At 37.0% G+C, this 22,410-nt stretch overlaps 1 protein-coding gene across 3 annotated transcripts in view; it reads right to left on the bottom strand.

The window, feature by feature from the left end:
- Window positions 1–22,410, bottom strand: part of FOCAD (focadhesin) — a 320,136-nt gene that overhangs the window by 87,383 nt on the left and 210,343 nt on the right. For all 3 annotated transcript variants that reach the window (XM_045193625.3, XM_024558416.4, XM_045193626.3), the window contains exons 19-21: window positions 16,896–17,034; window positions 12,366–12,551; window positions 7,107–7,228 (exon numbers count right to left, since the gene is read on the bottom strand). In XM_045193625.3, coding sequence (XP_045049560.2) covers window positions 7,107–7,228; window positions 12,366–12,551; window positions 16,896–17,034 — 447 coding nt within the window. The remainder of the gene's footprint in view (window positions 1–7,106; window positions 7,229–12,365; window positions 12,552–16,895; window positions 17,035–22,410) is intronic.

The following is a 22,410-nucleotide window of genomic DNA, read 5'->3' as shown; positions in this document are numbered from 1 at the left end:
AATTCAAAAGGAGAGAAGACTCCCATCTCATTTTCTAGCTCAGCATTATGATAATTACAAAACCAGATAAAGATATTAAAAAGAAAGAAAATTATAGGCCAATATCCCTGATGAACATAGATGCTAAAATACTTCACAAAATATTAGCAAACCAAATACAGCAATACATCAAAAAGGTCATACACCATGATCAAGTGGGATTTATTTGGGGAATGCAAGGTTGGTACAACATTTGTAAATCAATAAATATGAATCATCACATAAATAAAATGAAGGATAAAACCCACATGATCATATCAATAGAAGCAGAAAAAGCACTTGATAAAATCCATCACCATTTATGATAAAAACTCGCAGAAAGTGGGAATAGAGGGAACACACCTCAACATAATAAAGGCCATATATGACAATAGGCAAAAACTATAAGTGTTCTCCTTAAGATCAGAAACAAGACAGGGATGTTTGCTTTCACCTCTCTTATTCAACATAGTACAGGAAATCCTAGCCCTGCAGTCAGAAAAGAAGAAGAAATATTGGACATACAAATGGCCAATAGATGTATGAAAAGATGCTCAATGTCGCTAATCATCAGTGAAATGTAAATTAATACCACAATGAAATATCATCTCATACCTATCGGAATTATCATCATCAATAAATCAACAAATAACAAGTGCTGGCGAGGATGTGGAGAAAGGGGATCCCTTTTGCACTGTTGGTGGGAATGCAGACTTGAGCAGCCACTGGGGAAGACAGTACGGAGATACCTCAAAAAATTAAAAATGGATCTCCTTTTTGACTCAGCAATCCCACTTCTGAGCATGTATCTGAAAGAACCCAAAACTCTAATTCCAAAGAACACAAGCACCCCTATATTCATTTCAGCGTTATTTACAATCACCAAGATACGGACGCAGCTCAAGTGTCCATCAGTAGACGAGTGGATAAAACAACTATGGGACGTTTACAGAATGCAACTCTACTCGGCCGTATAAAAGAAGATAATTTTACCCTTTGAGACAGTATGGATGGATCTGGAGAACACTATGCTATGTGAAATAAGCCAGTCAGAGCAAGACAACTATCATCTGGTATCATTCACATGTGGCATCTAATGAACAAACTGAACTAACAAAGAAAATGGAGACAGACTCAGACACAGAGCAGGATGACAGCTGGGGTGGGGGGGGGGGTGAGGGGTAGAAGAACTGAGAAAAAAGGAAAAAGAACTCCTGGACATGGACAGCAGTGTGGTGATTGCTGCAGGCATGGGGGTATAAGGGGATAAATGGTAATGGGACAAAAATACAATAAAGATTAAATTTAAAAAGTAGTTAATGAAAAAAGAATTTTTTCCCCAAAAGAACAGGATATAACATTTTCCAAAATGATTCATCACTAGTTCTAGAAATAGCTAGTTTCCCATGACTTGTAATTACTTGGGTTAACAGTTATTGAGAAATATTGGCAATTAAAAAAGCAAAATATACTTCAAAATATGAAGAGTATAGCTCTTGAACATTCATATCAAACTTCTTTTACCCATTCATTCATTCACTCACCCACTTATAGCTGTGAGCATTAAAAAGGCACCAGAATATCCTATAGGGGTATGGAATCTTCGGCAGGGAGGAGAGGCTAAGCCATGTAAATGAATCACAATACAAAACAGTACCTCAGATGACAGTAATGTCATTTCTTAGTAAGACTTCAACAATTACAAGATTCACCACCAATTTAATAACATTTCTGGGAAAAGGAAACTATCCCACTACATGTATATATGAAAGATAATATCATCCAAGTATCAAAGGATTATAACATTAATTCAACAAACATTTATGCATTATCTACTACATACCAACAATACCAGGCACTGGAAATAAACATGACAAAAAAACAAAACAAAACCCTAAAACCGCCCGAATTTTACAGTTTCAAAAGGCAGAAAGACACTAATTGTGTAGGCCGTATCACCCAAATCCCTTCCTCAGGTTTAGTAGGGACAGATGGACAGATGGATGGAAGAATAAATGGAGGTACAAACTGACGGATAGGTAGGTAGACAGAACAGATAGATATGAATGGATAGATGGATAGGTACAGATGGACAGAGAGAGAGATAAATAGCTAGGCAGATAAAATGAATACATAGTCTCATATGGTAAATAAGCTGAATTCATAGTTACAAACAGCTCTAAAGAAACCTCCAAGCCTGGAATATCCTATTGTACCAAAAATTTAAAGAAATATTATTTATTATGATAGCATTACCCTGACAACACTCTATACAAAGATACTAAAAGGAAACTACATAACAATATCCCTCATGGGCATAGATTAAAACATTCCTAATTAAATATTATTAACAAATCAAATCCAGCAATGTATAAATAGGACAATATATTATGATCAAATGGAGTTTATCCCAGGAATGCGGGTTTGGTTCACAACAGAAAAATCTATCAAAATTATTCCTCATATTAACATACTAAAAAAGTATACAATCATTTCAAAAGATGTGGGAAAGAAACATTTGACAAGACCCTGCATCCGTTTGTGAAAAACAAAAAAATCTCAGCAATTTAGGAATAAAAGGAAACTTTGTCAACCCGGTGAAGGATACCTACAAAAACTCCATACTAACATCGTATTTAATGTCATTAAGCTGAATGCTTTCCCCCAAGACTGTGAGCAAGAATGTCTGCTCTCACCACTCCTGGTCAACATTACACTGGAGAGCCCCACACAGAGCAATTAGGCAAATATATACAGAGGTGGAGAGCAGACATTCTGTATATATTATATATACACACGGATCAGAAATTCAATTAGATGTTTTTGCTTTCATTTCCAACTGTTCATTACTAGTATACACACACATAATCAATACTTTTCCATGACCTTAATAAACCCACTTACATAGTCTTATAGTTCTTTTGTAGATTCTTTTTGTTTTCATTATAATGTCTATAAATAGAGATGGTGGGAATTCAAAATGAGACAGTAAGCTATGAAAACATTTTGGAAGTGCCTTATTAATATTTTCATTTACCATATAAACTAGCAGACCCACTCCAAGGTATTTATTTACTCAAAAGAAATGGAAACAAATGCCCACACATATACCTGTATGAGAATGTTTATAGCAGCTTTAGTCGTAATTGCCAAACACTGGCAACAACCCAAAGAACCATAAATGGGTAAAATTGAAACACTCACAATAGGTTTTTTTTTAAAATAAAATAACTGAATAATGCAGAGATAGGAAGCAAAACAGAGTTTAAGAAACTTCAGCTAGAAAATTATCAAATGGGCTGCAACAAAAAAATACTAGAAACAAGGAGAAGAGCTAGGAAATACTAGAGTCATCTTGGAAAGATCCAAAGGTACTTTTAAAATGTGCTCTGCTTAACTTGGGAGGGTATAAGGTAGTCCAAGGACTGTGGATTGACACTACCCAGGTTCAATTTCCAGGCTCCTCTCCATGATTTCGAGCACGTTAACAGTACCAACCTCACAGTGTTAATGTAAAGATTAAATGAATTAACATATGTGTAGCAATTTTTAAAGTGCCTGAGCTGTTTTTTAGCTATTATTATTGCAAGTGTTATTCTTGTTAAGCAGCTCTTAAAACTGTTATTAATCCTACCATAGCTTTGGCAGAATCCTGTCCAATATATCTTTTGATTGACTCCTAAAATAATGATCTTAATTTTCTCAACTCTTTGAAATTCTCTAGACATTCTGTAACAGTAGCAACAAGTATCTTAACCCAAATATTTCATCTGTTCATATCTAAAGCATATCTTATAAGTTCTGATACCATTTGCTGAATTTATTAGATATCTTCTGCTATCCCCCACGTTCACACTTTTTCTTGTTTCTGTTCTGATTGTGAATATTAAAATCAGCTTTCCAGTAATATTTAACACTTTGATTATCTTTCAAATACCTAAGTGCACAGCTTAAAAATACAAAAAGGTAATAAATTTCTCCCATCTCTCCACCAACTAATTAGATGCTAGGAAAAACATATGTAGAAATCACCTATGTTTTTCCTTCTTTCATAAAAGTAAACCTCTCTACTTTGTAGAGAATAAGTGTTCTTCCCAAATCTTTCTTCCCTCCTTAGTTAAATGAAGTACTATATTAGAGAAAAATGGTTCTTAACCAAACATTTACATAATTTAAACTCCAAATAAATATATTAAAGGAGCACAGGTGGCATAGGATCAAGATGCTTCTTTAAAAATCAGTTTTGCAGACTTCTGGCCAAGATGGAGTCATAAGTAGACACACTGAGCCTCCTTGCACAACCAAAAGAAGGACAACAATTTAAAAATGAAAAACAACCAGAACTGACAGAAAATCAAACTGTATGGAAGTCCGACAACCAAGGAGATAAAGAAGACACATTCATCCAGACCTGTAGGAGGGGCGGAGACAGGCAGCTGGGTGGAGAGGACTCATAGCAAGGTGGCTGCTGGAGGACCCGGGCAGGCAAGGCAGTGGCTGGAGGACCCAGGGAGGCGGTGGCTGGTGGAGTGGGAGGTCCCACATTCACAAGCAGATAAACCAGGAGGAACAACTAGGGAGCAAGACAGACCACGCAGACCAGGGCTCCAGCACAGGGAAATCAAACCTCAAAGCCTCTGACTGAAAACACGTGTGGGGGTTGAGGCGGCAGCAGGAGAAACTCCCAGCTTCACAGGTAAGTTCGTTGGAGAGACTCACAGGGGCCTAGAATGTACACAAGCCCACTCACTGGGGAATCAGCACTAGAGGGGCCCACTTTGCTTGTAGGTAGCAGGGGAAGTGACTGAAATCTGGCAGAGGGCAGAGCAAGTGCCATTGTTCCCCCTCAGACCCCTCCCCCACATACAGCATCACAACCCAACTAGCAGCGACTGGATGCGATGGGTTGCCCTGCCCTGGTGAACACCTAAGGCTCCACCCCTTACTATGTAACAGGCGCCTCAGACTAAAAAAAAATGTCCCAAATGAAAGAACAGATCAAAGCTCCAGAAAAAAACTAAGCAACAAAGAGATAGCCAACCTATCATATGCACAGTTCAAAACATTGGTAATCAGGATGCTCACAGAATTGGTTGAATTTGGACACAAAGTAGATGAAAAAAATAAAGGCTATGCTAAGTGAAAGAAAATGTACAGGGAACTAATAGTGTTGGGAAGGAAACTGGGACTCAAATCAATGGTGTGGACCAGGAGGAAGAAAGAAACATCCAACCAGACAAGAATGAAGAAACAAAAATTCAAAAAAATGAGGAGAGGCTTAGGAATCTCCAGGACATCTTGAAACATTCCAATATCCGAATTATAGGGGTACCAGAAGGAGAAGAGGAAGAGCAAAAAATGGAAAACTTATTTGAACAAATAATGAAGGAGAACTTCCCTAAGCTGGCAAAGGAAATAGACTTCCAGAAGTCCAGGAAGCTCAGAGAGTCCCAAAGAAGCTGGACCCAAGGAGGAACACACCAAGGCACATCATAATTACATTCCCCAAGATGAAAAAGAAGTAGAGAACCTTAGAAGCAGCAAGAGAAAAGGACACAGTTACCTACAAAGGAGTTCCCATAAGACTCTCAGCTGATTTCTCCAAAGAGACCTTACAGGCAAGAAGGGGCTGGCAAGAAGTATTCCAAGTCTTGAAAGGCAAGGACCTACATCCAAGATTACTCTATCCAGCAAAGCTATCATTTAGAATGGAAGGGCAGATAAAGTGCTTCTCAGATAAGGTCAAGTTAAAGGAGTTCACCATCACCAAGCCCTTATTATATGAAATGTTAAAGGGATTTATCTAAGAAAAAGAAGATAAAAACTATGAACAGTATAGATGACAGCAAACTCACAGTTATTAACAACCACACCTAAAACCAAAACAAAAGCAAACTAAGCAAACAACTAGAAGAAGAACAGAATCACAGAAATGGAGATCACATGGAGGGTTATCAACTGGGGAGTGGAAGGGGGAGAGAGGGGGGAAAGGTACAGAGAATAAGTAGCATAAATGGTAGGTAGAAAATAGACAGGGGGAGGTTAAGAGTAGTATAGGTAATGTAGAGGCCAAAGAACTTATATGTATGACCCATGGACATGAACTAAAGAGGGGGAATGTGGGTGGGAGGGGGTGTGCAGGGCAGAGGGTAGTGAAAGGGGAAAAATGGGACAACTGTAATAGCATATCAATAAAATATATTTAAAAAATCAGTTTTGCTAACTGGTGGTAATTGGTATATGGAATATAACCAAACCAAATTAATAATGCCAAGATTTATAAATTGTGCATCAATATAAGATTTAGTACATAGTGTAGAAGCCCTATTTTTACATCTCCATTAATTTTTATAGTATACTTTATATTTTTCTATTTATAGCTACTATATAAGTTATATATTATATAAAACAAATCCCTCTGCTGTGATATTTTGCTTTCATTCATACATTTTAATTTATATACACTTGAATGAGCAACTGCCATAGAAATTTTAAAAAACAACAAAAACACACATTTCGCAAGTACTTTCCATCTTCCCATGTCCTTCAGGTATTGCTATACTTTGCAATGATCAGATTTCATGCAAATCTTGTAATGGCATCACAAAGCTTTATTTTACAAGGGTAGTTGAAAAGCAAAATAAACACTAAAACCAAAGGTTTTTTTAACCTAAACATTTTTATTTACTATTAATTTCCTGCATTCACAAAATATAAACACTGGTGCCCTACATACTTGCAAAGATTAGAATTAAGCAATAGGCAAGATCATTTCTTTAAATAACAAGTTGGTATTTATTCTTTACAATGGAAGTTAAAAATTGATGAAATAAACCAATAAAAACTACTCCCAAATATTAGGCTGGGCAATAGGGGAAGCAGGCCAGTTTCTCCCAGAAGTTATCAAAATATTTTAGTATTCAGTTGGGTCAGTTATTTTGGTTGCCTTTTAAGGCAACTTAAATTAATTATGATAAAGGGAAAAATTATTTCCAAATATACACTCAATTTCATGAGCATAAAGTAAGGAGGAAAACCTCAAAACAAACAAGGAAGAACCACCTGTTAGGGTTTGGGAAGGCACCTACCTCATGCACTAGAGCAAGTGAGGTCTGCTTGAAACTGCGCCCTCTACTGGCCATCAGTCGATTCAAAGGTTTACCGTCTTTACTCTGATACATTGAAACATCGTAACAAAATAACATACCACCTTAAAAAAAAAACAGAAAAACATTTCTTACAAAAATAACTTCATTGATTAGCTTACAGTAATCAATATTCAATCAATATATATATAGATATTTACAAATTAAATGAATTTGTCAAGCAAGTTATATTTGGCTATAGGTATCCATGGAAAGAAAAAGTAGAAAAAATGTGTAACTTACATTTAAACTATCACTTATTTTAAAGCTTTATTCACTTGTTTTACGTATTTATTTTTTAACATTTTTTAATTGTTGTTCAAGTACAGTTTTCTGCCTTTTCCCCTCACCCCTCCGTACCACCACACCCCTCCCCACCTGCCTCCCCTCTTTCCACCCACCCCTTGTTACTGTCCATGTGTCCTTTATAATTGTTCCTGCAAACCCTTCACCCTTTTCCCCTAGAATGCCCTTCCCTCTCCCCTCTGGTCACTGCCAGACTGTTCTCAATTTCAGTGTCTTTGGTTATATTTTGCTTGCTTGTTTGTCAAAGCTTTATTTACTTTTAAATACATGAATAAATTTACAAGTCATGAGTTACTTTAAATTTTATGAACTGTTGCTTTAGAGATTTTATTAAGCTTTTTTAAAAAAAAAACTACAATGAAGGAGAAATGCTTGACATATCAATCTCCTGATGCCATGGGCTCCTTCAGCTGATACCCACAAGCAGACAAGTTTTCCTCATATGAGCACTTAACATACATTCATTCTCCCTTTTCCCCTCCCTGCTCCTCTAACCCTTCTCTTCCCGGTCCTTCCCACCCTGGTGTAAGTTCTCAAACTGAACTTCTAGCTCCAGCTGCCCACCAGTATCAGTGGAAAAGCAAGGGCAGGCAGGCAAGTGCTAGAGTGAGTTGGGGTAGTCTTGGAAACTGCCTGGGTAGTTCTGAGCGGATGAAAAGACACACTGAAGGACTAAAATAATCTAAAACTGAGATCATTACATTTTTAAACATCTTGTTTTGAAGAATGATAATACATAGACAAAGGTGGCCACATCATAAGCATACAGATTTCAGCGAACTCTCACAAACTGAACAAACACATCTGAGCACTACCCAGACCAAGAAACAAAACATTAACATCCCAGAAGCCTTTCCTGTGTCCTTCCACATGCGACCCCGTTGCAAAGGTAGCAACCTTCTAGGAACCATTTTGACTACTTTAGTGCTTTATGTAAATGGAATTAGGCTGTAAAATGGCTTTTTAAAAATCTGACTTCACTCAGCATAATCACTGCAAGAATCATTCATATTGTTATTGGCAGTTATAGTACATTCATTCTTGTTGCTGAATAATATTCCATCATGTGAACAAACCACAATTTATTTAATCCATTTTACTGTCAATAGGCATTTAGATAGCCTCCAAGGATAGGGCAACTCAAATAACGCTGCTATGAGCACTATAGAATAAGTCGTCTAGTGACTTCATTTGGGTTATCCCTAGGAATGACATAGCTGGGTAACAGGTATTTATTCAGTACCAATTTTCCAAAGTGGTTGTACTAACATGCATTCCAGCAGCAGTTCTGATTGCTCCATGTATTTAGCAACACTTTGTATTTTCCATCCTTTTCTCATTTTAGCCAATCTGTTCAGTATATGGTAGTATCTTATGGGGGGTTTAATTTGCATCAAGTTGACTAAGTTGATCATCTACTCATATGTTCATTGGACATTTCAATACTCTCATTTTGAAGGGTGTGTTTGATTCTATTTCCTGTTTTCTGATTGTCTCTTTCTTACTGATTTGCAAAAATGTGTTATATATTCTAGATAGGAGTTTTTGTCAAATATATGTATTATTCCTTTTGCATTCTGTGGCTTGCCTTATTACTCTCTTCAAGGTACATTCCGATTAACACATGTTCTTGATTTGAATATAATTTGTCATTATTTTTATAACTGGAGCGTTTAATCATAGAATCGTTTGTTGTAAAGATCATCCCTCTTCCCCACAGCACCGCAGTGCCACATTTGTAATAAATCTGGCCACCTTGCTTACGTGTGTCTGTTTCTCAACATTCTATATCCCTCCATCGGTCAGTTTATCTTTGCACCATAATCGCAGTTTTACAATAGGTTTTGACATCTGGTAATGTATATCCTCCTACTTTGTTTTTATTCTTCAAGATTATGTTGGCTATTTATGCATTTTCATGCATATTTTAAAATCAGCTTGTCAATTTCCAAAAAAAAAAAAAAAACCCTTCTGGGATATTGATTTGATTGGGTTGAATCTAAATATCAATTTGAAGAGAATTAACATTTTTACAACACAGTCTTCTAGTCCATAAGCATTGTGTATCATTCCATTTGTTAGAATTTGTTTAATTTTTCTCTGTAATGTTCTGTATCTTCCAGGATAAGGGTTTTACATGCTTTTGATAAATTTACTCTGGGTACTTGGTATTTTTTGACACTATTGTAAATGGTATAGATTTTTATTTGTATGGTATATAAAATATCTCACTGATTTTTTTTGGTAATTTTTTAGTGGTTTTATTTAATTTTTAATTTTTAAAAATCTTTTAAATTACCACTGATTTTTATATGGTTACCTTTGAATGTATGCAGTAATCTTGCCAAATTCATTTATTAACCCAATTAATCTGTAGATAATTTTCAATTTTCTATGTACACAATCATGTCATCTGCAAATAATGACTATTTTATTTCTTCTTTTCTAATCTTTATGACTCTTTTTTTTTTGGCTTATCACACCAGCTATGTCCTCCATTACAATAGTGAACAACAGTGGTGATAACAAGTATGCGTACATCTACATTTCTGTATTTTATTATCCAAACTTATACTAGTTTACCATTTTGTTAAACTTTTCAAAGAATCAACTTTGGCTATGCTGATTTTATGTTTTCTACTGCACTAAATTTTACTCTTTCATTTATTATTCCTTCCTTCTTCCTTTCTTTAAATTTAATTTGCTGTTCTTTTCCAACCTTGAGATAGAAGCTTAAATCATGATTGTTTTTCTTTTTTCTTTTTGAATATATTCTCTGAAGGTATAAGTTTCCCAATAACACTGTTTTAGCAGTTATGATTGGCTTATTTTCATTATCATTCAGTTCAAAATATTTTCTGACTTCCACTTTGATTTTTAGTTTAATCCAAGATTATTTATAAGTGTAATGTTCCATTTCCAGGCTACTGGAGGCATTCTAGTTATCTTTTAGGTATTTACTTTTCATTCCATGTTCATCAGGGGACAGGCTCTAAAGGACTTCAGTATTTTGAAACTTGTTGAAGTTTATGGTTTGTCATATGGTCATTTTGGTAAGTTCCCCATGTACCATTACAAAGCAGGGGATTCTATCACTGTTCTATATACGTCAGCTAAGTACAGTTTGTTCACCGTGTCGTTCAGATATTCTGTAAAATTACTAATTTTATTTCTCTGCTTATTCATCAAGCTATTGAAAAAGACATCTTAATGTTTAGCACTTTTACTGTGGGTCTATTTCATCTTTTTTGAAAAAAATCTTTTTGAAAATAAAATGTTCTACTCATTTTTGTTAGACGTTTTGAAGCTGTTTTGTGTACACTGATTAAAACAATAATATTTTCTTAATGGAGGGACTTCATTATCTCCATGAAATGTCCCTACATTTCTAGCTTCTTCCTTTTTCATCTGTCCAGAACTTTTTCATTATATATTGGATAGTAAATAAAAGAACCACAGAAATTTTAGTCGAAATGGTGTTAAACTCCTCTCCTCTGTTAGGCAGATAGAGTGAAGGACTGATCTTCCCAATCAGATCAGGGATTGGACTGGGGTAGGCTTATTTATAGCTCTGGTAAACCTCAGTCTATGCCTGGTTCAACCCTGTTCCTAGGATATGCCTCCCCAAGATTTTCAATTGACAGTCTAACCGGACTCCTAAGTATGGAATAGTTATGAGAGATTCCGATCTGTCCTCATAGGCTTTCAGCTTACCTCTTCACCTCTCCCATCCCTTAAAGTTCCAAATCTTGGCAAATATCTGGGGGGAGACACAGGCTGTGTATTGGGGGTTCCTCAAGTCTCCTGCATTGTCACTCAGGCACCATATAAATGTCAAGATCTCTATTGGTTTCTCTCCCCGTGCACCAGCCTCTTACCAAGGTCAAGCCTGAATTTCAGCCTCTAGCTCAGGTCAAAAATCAGTAAATGCACCCAAGTGCAAAGAGCTCTATGTTTAGTATAATTCACTACTCATGTGCTTTGTTTTCAGACCCATTCTCCTAGTCAGTCTTTGTTCCCTAAGCGTAAGACTGAAGGAGATTTCACTTTTCCTTTCAGAAGAAGCATCAGCCTAGTTCTTTAACTTCCAGGGCAAACTCAAAATTCAGCAAATATCTTATGAGGAAAATCTCCAATTTGTCTCTTATATTAGTCAGAATCTTCAGAGAAACAGAACGAAAAAGAGGTAAATATCTGTGAGCTGGAGAAACAGGAAAGCCAGAGGTATAATTCAGTCTGAGTCCAAAAGCCTGAGAACCAGGAGTGACAATGTCCAGGGGCAGGAGAAGACAGACGTACTCGGTCAAGCAAAGAGAGCAGTTTCACCCTTTCTCTGTTCTTCTGTTCTATTCAGGCCCCTAACAGATTGGACGATGCCCAGACACATTGGTGAGGGTGATCTTCTTTATTCAATCTATAGATTCAAATGCTAACCTCTTCTGAACACACGCACAGACATATACAAAAACAATGTTTTAGTAGCTACCTGGGCATCTCTTAGCCCAGTCATGCTGACACGTAAAATTAACCATCACATCACCCTAGTCCAGTGGAACCACTAAAAGGTCCACTGGTTTCTCTGTCCTCTGATTGGCCTCTTCCTGGCCAACCCCCAGTCCTAGCCCACAGCCAGAATCAGTGAATGTCCCCCTGTGGGATGTGAACAGTCCTCAAAGGGTCTCCTATTCTGGTCTTTTTGTCTATTCATCTTTGCTTCTACAGTTCTCTGATGACTTTAAAATGGGATTTATTTTTGTCATTTATCCTGCTGCGTCTACATGTTAGCAGCAGCAGCAATGCCCTGCCATGAAGTACTCCACCCTACTCAAAAATGGAAGCTAAAAGATTATATCGAAAACTTGTAGCTGAGTACCATGTACCATGTACTGTGCTCACCTGCAAGGCCGGGTTTCAAACCTGGCTGCTTGTTTGTTTCGTACATTTTCAGCATAAAATTGGGGATTCCTGCTACCGTTTTTCCTTGGTCTGAGCGGGCACCTCCTTTTAATGCCAAGTGATAGACCCCACGGGGCATATTCACCATTTCTTGCTTCATAAGAGATGTAAAAAATTCCTCCAAAGCTGAAAGAGATAAAAGGAGATCAAAAGCAGAGTATTACAATATGCTAGAAGAGAAACATTCATTCTTAACTCACACACACACATGTGCACACAACAGAAACAACAACAACTTAGCCTATTTCAGGCCAAACTTCACAAAGTAAAAAGAGAACTCCTGATTCTCATCCTCTTTTTAGTGTGCCCCAAGTCAGACCATGGCACCCAGTTGTTCAAACTTAAAAACGTAGCCATCCTTAACTTCTCTCTTTCCCCCACCCCTTCTATGTACTCCATTAGCAAGGCCTAGATCAACCTTCAAAAATGCCTCCCAAATCCAACAATTTCTCCCCATTTTTGCTGCCGCTTGCCCAGTCATCATCTCCTCTCTTCCTCATCCTAATTTAAGAACAAGTTTGTTGTTTTCTACTCCTCATGACCACCCCTACAAACCATCTTTTCTACCCAAAAGCCAGAATTTTATGTCATCCCCCTTCCTGACATCGTCCAAATGTTTTTCACTGTAGATAGAATAACATCAAATAAATAAATAAATTTAATTTACAAAAAATGATAAAAACAGAAAAAAAAAAAGAATAACATCAAAACTTCTGACAATGATCAAGCCTTTCTATGATCGAGCCCGACTCCCCCTCTTACCCCCTCTCTAACCACCTGCCCTCCTTGCTAGACACGTGAAAGGCACACTGGCACGCGGCCTTTCTTCCATTTCTCAGTAACACAAAGTTCATAGCTAACTCAGGGCCACGACACTTGCTATTCCTTCTACATGGAACGCACTAGTCCCAGAATTCCATGTGACTGGCTTTTTCTTGTCATTTAGGTATTTTCAGAGAGGCCTTTTATCTTTCTATAGCAGTATCAGTACAATTATTAACAAACATAATATTAATTTCTTTGCTGTGGTCCTTCTAATTAATCCCAAAATGCTTATTACTTGACATTTTTACTTATTATAAGGTAACGCAGAAATGTGGAATCAGAAGACAATAGATACCCAAACAAAATACTTGATAAGACTAGAGGTTCATATTCGAGTGTTATTTTCCTAAGAACCACTAGAGGCTGCCCAATGCAAAAAACAAAAACATTAAAAGTAAACAAATCCTATGGAAAACAAAAAAGGAAACTACTCCACGTGCCTCTTATTACAAGAACAAAAACGCAAGGATACACCTACCAAAACTGGAATTTCATTCTGAATAGATAAAAAAGTCTCCTTTAATGACCATGATGAAATTAAAAGCTGTAAGTTCTCACTGGAGCATCTATTATGTGCCCAGTTTTGTTAATCCTACATAGAAACTCCCTAGATGCAACCAAGCTTCTCCATTCAAAGACCAGAGAACACTGTGGGATGCTTTCCATTTACCCCTCCAGGACCCTCCTCTGCCCTCTCAACTGTGCTCTGTGCCCTGGAAGAATAACCTTTAACAAATGCATCATCAGGGTCCCTTGTCCTCTGGCTTCATCGAAAGGGAAACACTGGCAGGAGGCCAGAGAGTGCAAACACAGTGAGGTCAGGCCTGTATTCCCCGATACCCAGCTGCAGGTTTGCTACAGGTAGCCTGCATTGCTCCGGAAGGCCCTGGCTCCCCTATTTATGACACAGATGCTCTCTCTCATTCTCCTAACTGCTGCCTCCCCTTACCTCTTCTAGCTAAGGGACATTAACCACTCTGGGAGGATTCACCAGGCTTGTGATTTTCCTTTAACCTTTACACCATAAGTGTAAAGAGTCCCCTCATTTAACTCTCAATTACTCCATCTGAATGCACCTTTCCTGTCAAGACCCTAATCAATATATCACCTAACTGAAAGAGATAAATAACATCGGACTGCAGGCCATATACCCAACACTTGCATTCACACGCACATGTATGACTGCTTCAAGCCAGCTGAGGATTAGCACAGACTTTGGGGATGTAGCTACAATCACCGTTTGTACGGACACAGGCGCTATGATGAGAAGGTAATTTCACATTTTCTCAGAAGGAATCCTATTCTGGCAAAAGCTGATACATATCACGAAATAAGTCCACATCTGCAACAAACTAACCCAGGAATGTAAATTTGTCTACTTGTCAAGCTCTTCAGAGAACTAAGGATTCTCATAATAACTCCAGCCCTGAGAATAGTTTAAATGAGGATAAGATACCATGACTGCAACTGATATAAAAACACCATCTTCCCCGGCCACTAAGCTGGCACGTAGGATTTTTTTTTCCACTGTCATTGATTCTTGCCCTAGTATTTTCCTTACAGAAGACCAGGTCAGAATTTGAAAAAAGCTGAAAATTTGTAGGTCACATTGTTAGTTATAAATTTTTTAAACAACCTAAATGTCTTTCAACAGATGAATGGCTAAAGAAATAGTAGTACATCCTACAATGGAATACAGCTCAGTGACAAAAAAGAACAAGTCATACAGACAAGTACTTGGGTAGATTCAAAATACCCTAAGTGAAAAAGAAGTTTCAAATTCCAGAAGTTTATATACTATATTTAAAAACCTAGAAAAACCTGAATAGGTCTATAGTTAACAATGTTGTACAAATGTGAGATTCCCGGTTTTAATCTTAAACTATGGGTATGTGAGCTGTTATCAGTCAGGAGCAGCTTAGGTAAAAGTACACAGAAACTCTCTAGACTATTTTTGTGACTTCTTGTAAGTCTAAAGTTATTTCAAAATTAAAAAAATGAAATTGATACCAGTAACACCTGTATTTAAAATAATGCCAATTACGAAGTTACTCTGCCGCTGCATTTGTGTTTACTTGAAAGGAAATAGGAGAAAGGGGCCAGGACTCACTTACATCCAATGCATTCTGGTTTTCTGCCTAATGTGTGTCACCCATGCTGGACCTTGTAGGGTGTACATTCCCGAGACTGGTGCTTTTTCCTGGTTCTCTTCTGAGTAATCCCAGGGAGAGTGAGGCACAGGAGCATGAAGAACTTTGCCCATGGTGACATGGTTTGCTAGATACGGATAACATCTACACTACCCACCTAACTTTAATTACTGAATTTTCTCCAACAGACGCAATTGCTGATCTCAAATCTCCCCTTCTTAAGGAAAGGGGCTAGCAGCCATCAGGGACGAACTCTGGAGAGGAGCCGCTTCATGGCCAGCACAGCACTGTGCAGACCGGGAGGACAGAAACGACAGCTGCCGCGGCAACAAGCATCTCCCCCTCTTCTCATACCATAGGCCCAGGGGGTGTGGGGTCTGTGTAAGAGGATACATCAACATTTAAAAAGCTCAAGAGGACTTTTAACTCTAAGGCTATTTTAGGATACAGGAAGAACTTTGGTAACTGATGTCTTTTTCCTTCAACTCAATATTAACTACAGGAAAGGTCCTAGACTCTAAAGAACCCTGATGTAGGAAGTAAGGAAAACAGAAAAGAGGAACAGGAAATAAGTCTTTACTGCTTGTTCAGGACACCAGGAGAAAAGAAAAGGCGAAGTCTTTGTCTAAGTTGTACCATTCAATTTTCTCTAATGAAAGGAGGTGGCGATCTGGGACAGGAGCTTTGTCTACAAATAAATAATACGTATATGGCTGAATCTCTCAGGAATCTCCATGTGAGATGAAACCAAGGAAAAGTCTTCCAACGTTACAGATGATATGATATGATGATATTTCTTTGGTTTATTGAACTTAACTTTCAGAAATTAAATTTTTACATCCATGAATATCCAAGCTAGAATTGGGACAGGACAGGTTACAGATGCATGTTCAGCAAAATGCTGGCTAATACTGAATTAGAATAATTAGATATAATTAGAGTAATTTTTAAATGCTATGGTTCTATAAAATCTATATTGAAACTAAATGACCATACAATTTGATCTATTTTTTAAAGGCATTAATTTATAGTTCTCCAATATTGGTACCATCTTTGGAGTAATTCCAAAGAAAGAATAAATTTATAATTATGAAAGTAGCCAGTAAATCTTGGAAGATTCTAATGATCTTTTCACTTACCTTATAACATAATAAACTATTATTTGAATCAGTTACTTAAAGTCCCACTGCAAATTTGCCTTACAGAAGAAATTTAGAATTTGAAATAAATTTTAACTTCTCAGTAAAAATGGTTGTTTAAATTAGTTTTCCAGTTCAATTTTATTCAAGTCTAACATATTCAGAATATTTTGAACACTGTACTACCTCATGGAGTCCTATAGAACAGATGGATGCATTTGGCATTTCAGATAGAAGATATGTATGCAAGATTAAAGTGAGCTATTAATATATATGCATCCCCAAAGAACACAATCAGATAGGTAAAAATCACTGCAAACTGCTAGCTTCCCTGCCACTACATAAATAAGCATCACCTGGTAAAACCGAAGGTGAGGTGAGTGACAAAAGTTTGAGATAGCAATAGCCAGGAACTGAAAGATCCACATCCTTTTCATCCCCCTCATCATCTTCATCTTCATCTAGCTCATCAGGAATATGGATCTCTGCTCTTATCTGCAATGACAGAGAAGACAGCACTAAAACATTAGGTAAAATCTTTTCTTTGTCCTTTTTATGTCAAGATTTAAAAATTGAATTAGATGCATTGCTCTGTAATGTCAAAAGACCATTAAAAATTAATTTTAAAAAACTATTCATTTTCAGATTAACTAAATGTTAACCTCTAATCATCTTTTAGATACAATCCCAGATCCATGTAAAGAACTAATGATAATATAGTAAGAAAATCACCATAAACCAACAAAAGCAATGACTATTATAGAAAACTAATAAAATCTTACACCATCCGACAGTAAAATGCAAACACTGATACATTCAATATCTTGAACTGCTATGGTTTATAATTAAATATTTTCCTAGTCTGAATACATTGTTTTAAAATTTGTGATCCCAGCCATATCTCCATGACAAAATTAAAATCTTCCAGTGAGATGTATAGTAGAGATCAGGACAGGACAGAGTGCTTTAGCTGACTTTATTTGAGACTTGGCAGTTTGTTGCTCAAGAATATAAAAACACTAAAATCTGTAATGGGTAGCTATACTTTATTGTATGTGATTTGCAATTTGAAGATTTTGTGGTTGCTCCGTGATTAGTTAGGGTTGTTTGAACCAAAAATAAAAAATGTAAGAAGATTACCACTATTGTAATTTCCACAAGATATAACTGTCAAGCAATTAATTAAATTTTTAATACTTTCGATGACACACCATCATGATGCCCACATGGAGATAATTAAGCATTAGGGAAGGAAATCCAAATATATAAATGTAGTTGCTATAGCCATAAAGTGCCAGAACCCAGTCATTCCCATTAGCCTGGCTCCTGGAGTTATTTTTAGAAATAGTTAACGATTCCTGCAGACTGCCTTCTTCATAGGTCCCCAAAGCACTGTTCCACTTAGGAACTGCACTAAGTCAGGGTTCTTGCAGGGGGATTTTAAAAACAAGAGGAAATGCTTCTCATAAGTATCATAACCTCAACTCCAATGAAGCCTTTCAACCATAGCTAGTGTTCTCTTCAAGAGTTAAGGAGTGAAAGCAACCTGACTGCCCGAGCACTTTCAAAGACAAGGTTTAATTCTGATTCCATACTGAATACCTAATTCTCAGAAAACTGAGCCAACCATAATTATAGAGATAACAACAATCCGTGCTTCACATAGGGCATTTGTTGATATCAATGCATACGACAGAAACCCTGGCATGTTTGCAAACCTCTTGGTTCTGACATGCTGACTTTTCCAAGTACCTCTGGTCTGCATACATATTTGGAAGTTCCCAGAGTTCATGTCATCAGGAATTATCTTAGAGATTCTAACCGGTCCTAGTTGCCCAAAAAGACCCCAATAAAGATGTTGATCTGGGTCCATTTGCCTTACTTCCTGACTTTTTACACATGCACAGTGCAAATTTTGAAAATAATACGTGAACAGCATACTGTGGAAACAGACAATGCTTACAGCTAGAGACTACACCAGCATCACCAGTTACCACACCAGCCCATCAAAGCACTGGGAAGCTCTGCTACGTATCACACTGGAGTGATAGGAGACTTGGGGAGGCGAAGGGCAGAGGTAAACACTTAGGCTAATATGAAAACTCAGAGGAATGGCAAGGACGTGGAGAAATCAGAATTCTTATACACTGCTGGTGTGAATGTAAAATAGTGGAGCCCCTTTGGAAACCAGTTTGGCAGTTTCTCAAAATGCTAAACACAGATATCATATGCCCCAGAAATTCTACTGCTAGGTATATAACCAAGAGAATTGAAAATGTTTGATCATATATTCTTGAATGTGAATGCATTATTCATAATAGCTATTAAAAAATGGAGGGAACTCAAATGCCCATGAACTGATAAAACATAAACAAAATGTTGTATATCTATACCATGGAATATTATTCAGTCATAAAAAAGATATGAAGTACAGATATGCTACACAGAAGTTAACTTTGAAAATTTTACGCTATGAAGGAAGCCAGCCACAAAAGACCCCACACTACATGATTTCATTATAGTAAAGGTTCAGGACAGGCAAATTTAGAGACGGAAAGTAGATTAATGGTTGCTGAGGGCTGGGAAAGGGGAATTGGGAATTGACTGATAGTAAGGTGTTCTAAAATTAGACTGTGGTTGCTCTGTGATTAGTTGTACAATTCTCTGAATAAATGAAAACCACTGAATTGTATGCTTTACGTGGGTGAATTAAATGGAATGGGAATCATGTCTCAATTAATCTGTTTAAATAGAAGGAAGGCTGTAGCGGGGAACAGAGGGAGAGAAGGAGGAAGGAAGGAAGGCTATAAGAAAGAGGCAAAGAGGAAATGGGAGAAGGGAGAGGGAGAGAGGGAGGTGTTAGCAGCACAAGAGGAAGAATAAGCAGTGGTGGAAACCACCATCACCTTCAGTGGGACTTTCACTGGTGTTTGAACTACGCCAAATGATCAAATGCCTCTAATTCCAGAATTATTTACTGTAAAAATAATACAATCATTTTCCCACAGATTTTAGCCTACCGAGTCTTTCTGCTCCATCAGCCTAAATTAGTTAAATAAGTCACAGCAACCAGGCCACCAATATTTCTGAGAGCCACTAAAGAAAGACCTACTAGGTTGGGGATTAAAACAAAACTGACCCACTCATCCATCTTAAGCTGTCTAATTTCATATTCATATAACTGTATGCCTATATTAATTTATCTGCTATACGGTAAATAGAGTGTGCCTACATCATACATAGCATATAGTTAACAAGGAAGCTACAGATGTACTGTAATTTAAGTAGAGATGACATATTCAGCCTACTTATAATGCTATAATGAGTCCTTCAATTTTGTTTCTTCAAATATGAGTTGATTCTCCTGAACAAATTAGCACTTATTGTTAGAACTTGGTTCCATTACATTTCTATCCTTTTCTGCTCATCTCTGAAAGAGCTATTTATGCCAGCTTCCCAATGTGAGCTCCAGCCTTTTCCCTTGGTTTGCGTACAACAATTAAATATGATCAATGTGAGTATAACTAAGGAAAATCGAGAGACATCATGTGAAAAAATGCCTGTTACCATTATATACTTTGGGCGATTATATTACATTAGCTGCTAAAACACCCAGGAAGACTGCACATATATTTAAAACATAAACACACACGCATGTACACACACAACTATGACTTTCCAATTGTAGCTAAGCTTCACTGGAGAAACTTTAACGGAGAGCCAAATATAAAATGATAAATTACTTTTAAAATCTGCTTCCAATTGAATACTGGAAAACTTATATTGGAAAAACAAAATGCCTTACTATGGGTTCTGAGCTAGATAAACTTTCAACTACCTTTCTTTGTGTGTAACCTATAACAATCCAGGAGTTTGCACATAAACAGAGGGTTTTATTTGGAACACATCAAGTATCTGCGTAAATTCCTTTAAAAAGAGAAACAGCTTCTGATGAATGCAGTGACATTCACTTAAATAGAAGTCTACCAAGTCACACCATTTCAATACAAGCCAGCATGGATAATGAGCCATTTTACATTATATTCACATCTAAAATTAACTCCAGAAATCAACAAAACAACTTATTTTAAGATCTGTATAATAAAAAAAAAGTTTAATTTTTAAACAGCTAAATATTTTTAAATGAACCCAAATCAGAGAGGAGGGCCAATCTTCTACCTAGATGTTTATCCATTACTGATTTTTTTTTATCAGGAAAGGAATTCTCTATAGTTGTTTTTTTTTTTTTTGGTTGGCTGTTTTTGGGGGGACTGATTTTTTTTTGAACAAACTAAGGCAGAGAAGAAGGATAAATAGCTAAAAACAGAACAAAGGAACGTAAACTAAAGGGGAGAAAGCATTCACGTTTATTTTTTAACATTAGAATCAATAGGTCCTCAATGAGCCCCCCCAATTTTTTGACCAACTATAGATTTCCAAGTTTCAAGTAATTAACAACATTTTTACAAACGAATAAAACACATGGATTCATTTGACATTCTCAGCTCATAAGATGGCCTGGCACTTAGTGTATGTCCAATAAATAATGATTAAAACAATTCAAGTGCTAAGTGTCTATCACCATTAATCTCACAGAACTTCCTAAAAACAAACCAATGACAAGAAAGATGAGTTAATGAATTTTTATCTTTAATCAAATGGCATCTCATTCAGCTCTATTATCCATTGATATTTTCCATCTTGCCTTAGTTCATGGGTGTCCAACCTGCAGCCCGAGAGCTGCACCCATCCCAGGATGGCTGTGAATGTGGCCCAACACAAAACTGTAAATTTACTTACATTATGAGATTTTTAGTGATTATGTGTCACTTTGTATTTAACGTGTGGCCCAAGACAACCCTTCTTCTTTCAGCATGGCTCAGATACGCCATAATGTGTGGTCCAAGTTTGGACACTCCTGCTGGACGCAATGTCTTACTCAACTCTCAATGTTTTCTCTGATGTCTGCCACTCCTTTAACACCTTTTGTTCCACCAGCCTGTTAGCTTTCAACAAGTTCCATGGTTTTAAATTAATGCCGTCAACAAGAAATCTTTCTTTAGTGAATTTAAAGTAAGGTAGTGCTTACAAAAGTAGCTGAATTACATTCCACAAATGTAGCATGCATGTTGATATAATATAATGCATGTTGATAAGGATGCATTATATCTTTTTTAAAAATTTCCACATCAAATTCATATTGTGCTCATTTAGAAGATTATTTCACCAGTTCCCACAAATAGAAAAGAGAAGATGGGCATACTTTCACTGGAAAGATGCACGGGTAACCTCAGTTTTGTGCTTAAATGAAATTGCCCTTAAGGCAGAGTGAGTAGTCTCTGACAGCAAAGAACCTTAGTTTTTATATTAGAGACGTCCCTCCCTGGCAGGACTTCTAAAACAACTGAAAATGAGCTTTTATGGGAAATGAGCCTGTTTCACATCACTGTCATCATCTACAAAACAGAGGTGGGAAGTTGACTTGGTGGTCTCCCTAGTGTTTGAGGACTTTGGGACTTGTGTGGGACATGAATACATTGATGGCTTTCAGGACTTTCAGTCCTTAGGTATTCAATGAGCCAAATTGAAAATCATTAATCAATAAAAAGAAGAAGAATGCATGGTGCAGTCTTGGAAACAACAATTTTCCATGAGGAGGCTGGCCCTCTAGATCAGAAGCTGGGTGTCAGAGGTAGATGCTTTTAAACCACTTATGTCTGTTCATCTTAATCCCAGTTGAGAATACACACAATAGTGAACCACTATTCATACCACAGGAAGGGGTTAGGGCTGAAGAAAAGGTTGAAAAGGATGGCTAACAAACCTTAGAGATTTCCTTTACAGCTCTTCACACGCTGGTGGTGAAAACCC

Source organism: Desmodus rotundus, chromosome 1 (assembly GCF_022682495.2).
Source record: "Desmodus rotundus isolate HL8 chromosome 1, HLdesRot8A.1, whole genome shotgun sequence".
NCBI classification, from domain to species: Eukaryota; Metazoa; Chordata; class Mammalia; order Chiroptera; family Phyllostomidae; genus Desmodus; species Desmodus rotundus.
Note: the sequence above shows the minus strand (reverse complement) of the source record. Positions and strands in the feature narration are given on the sequence as shown.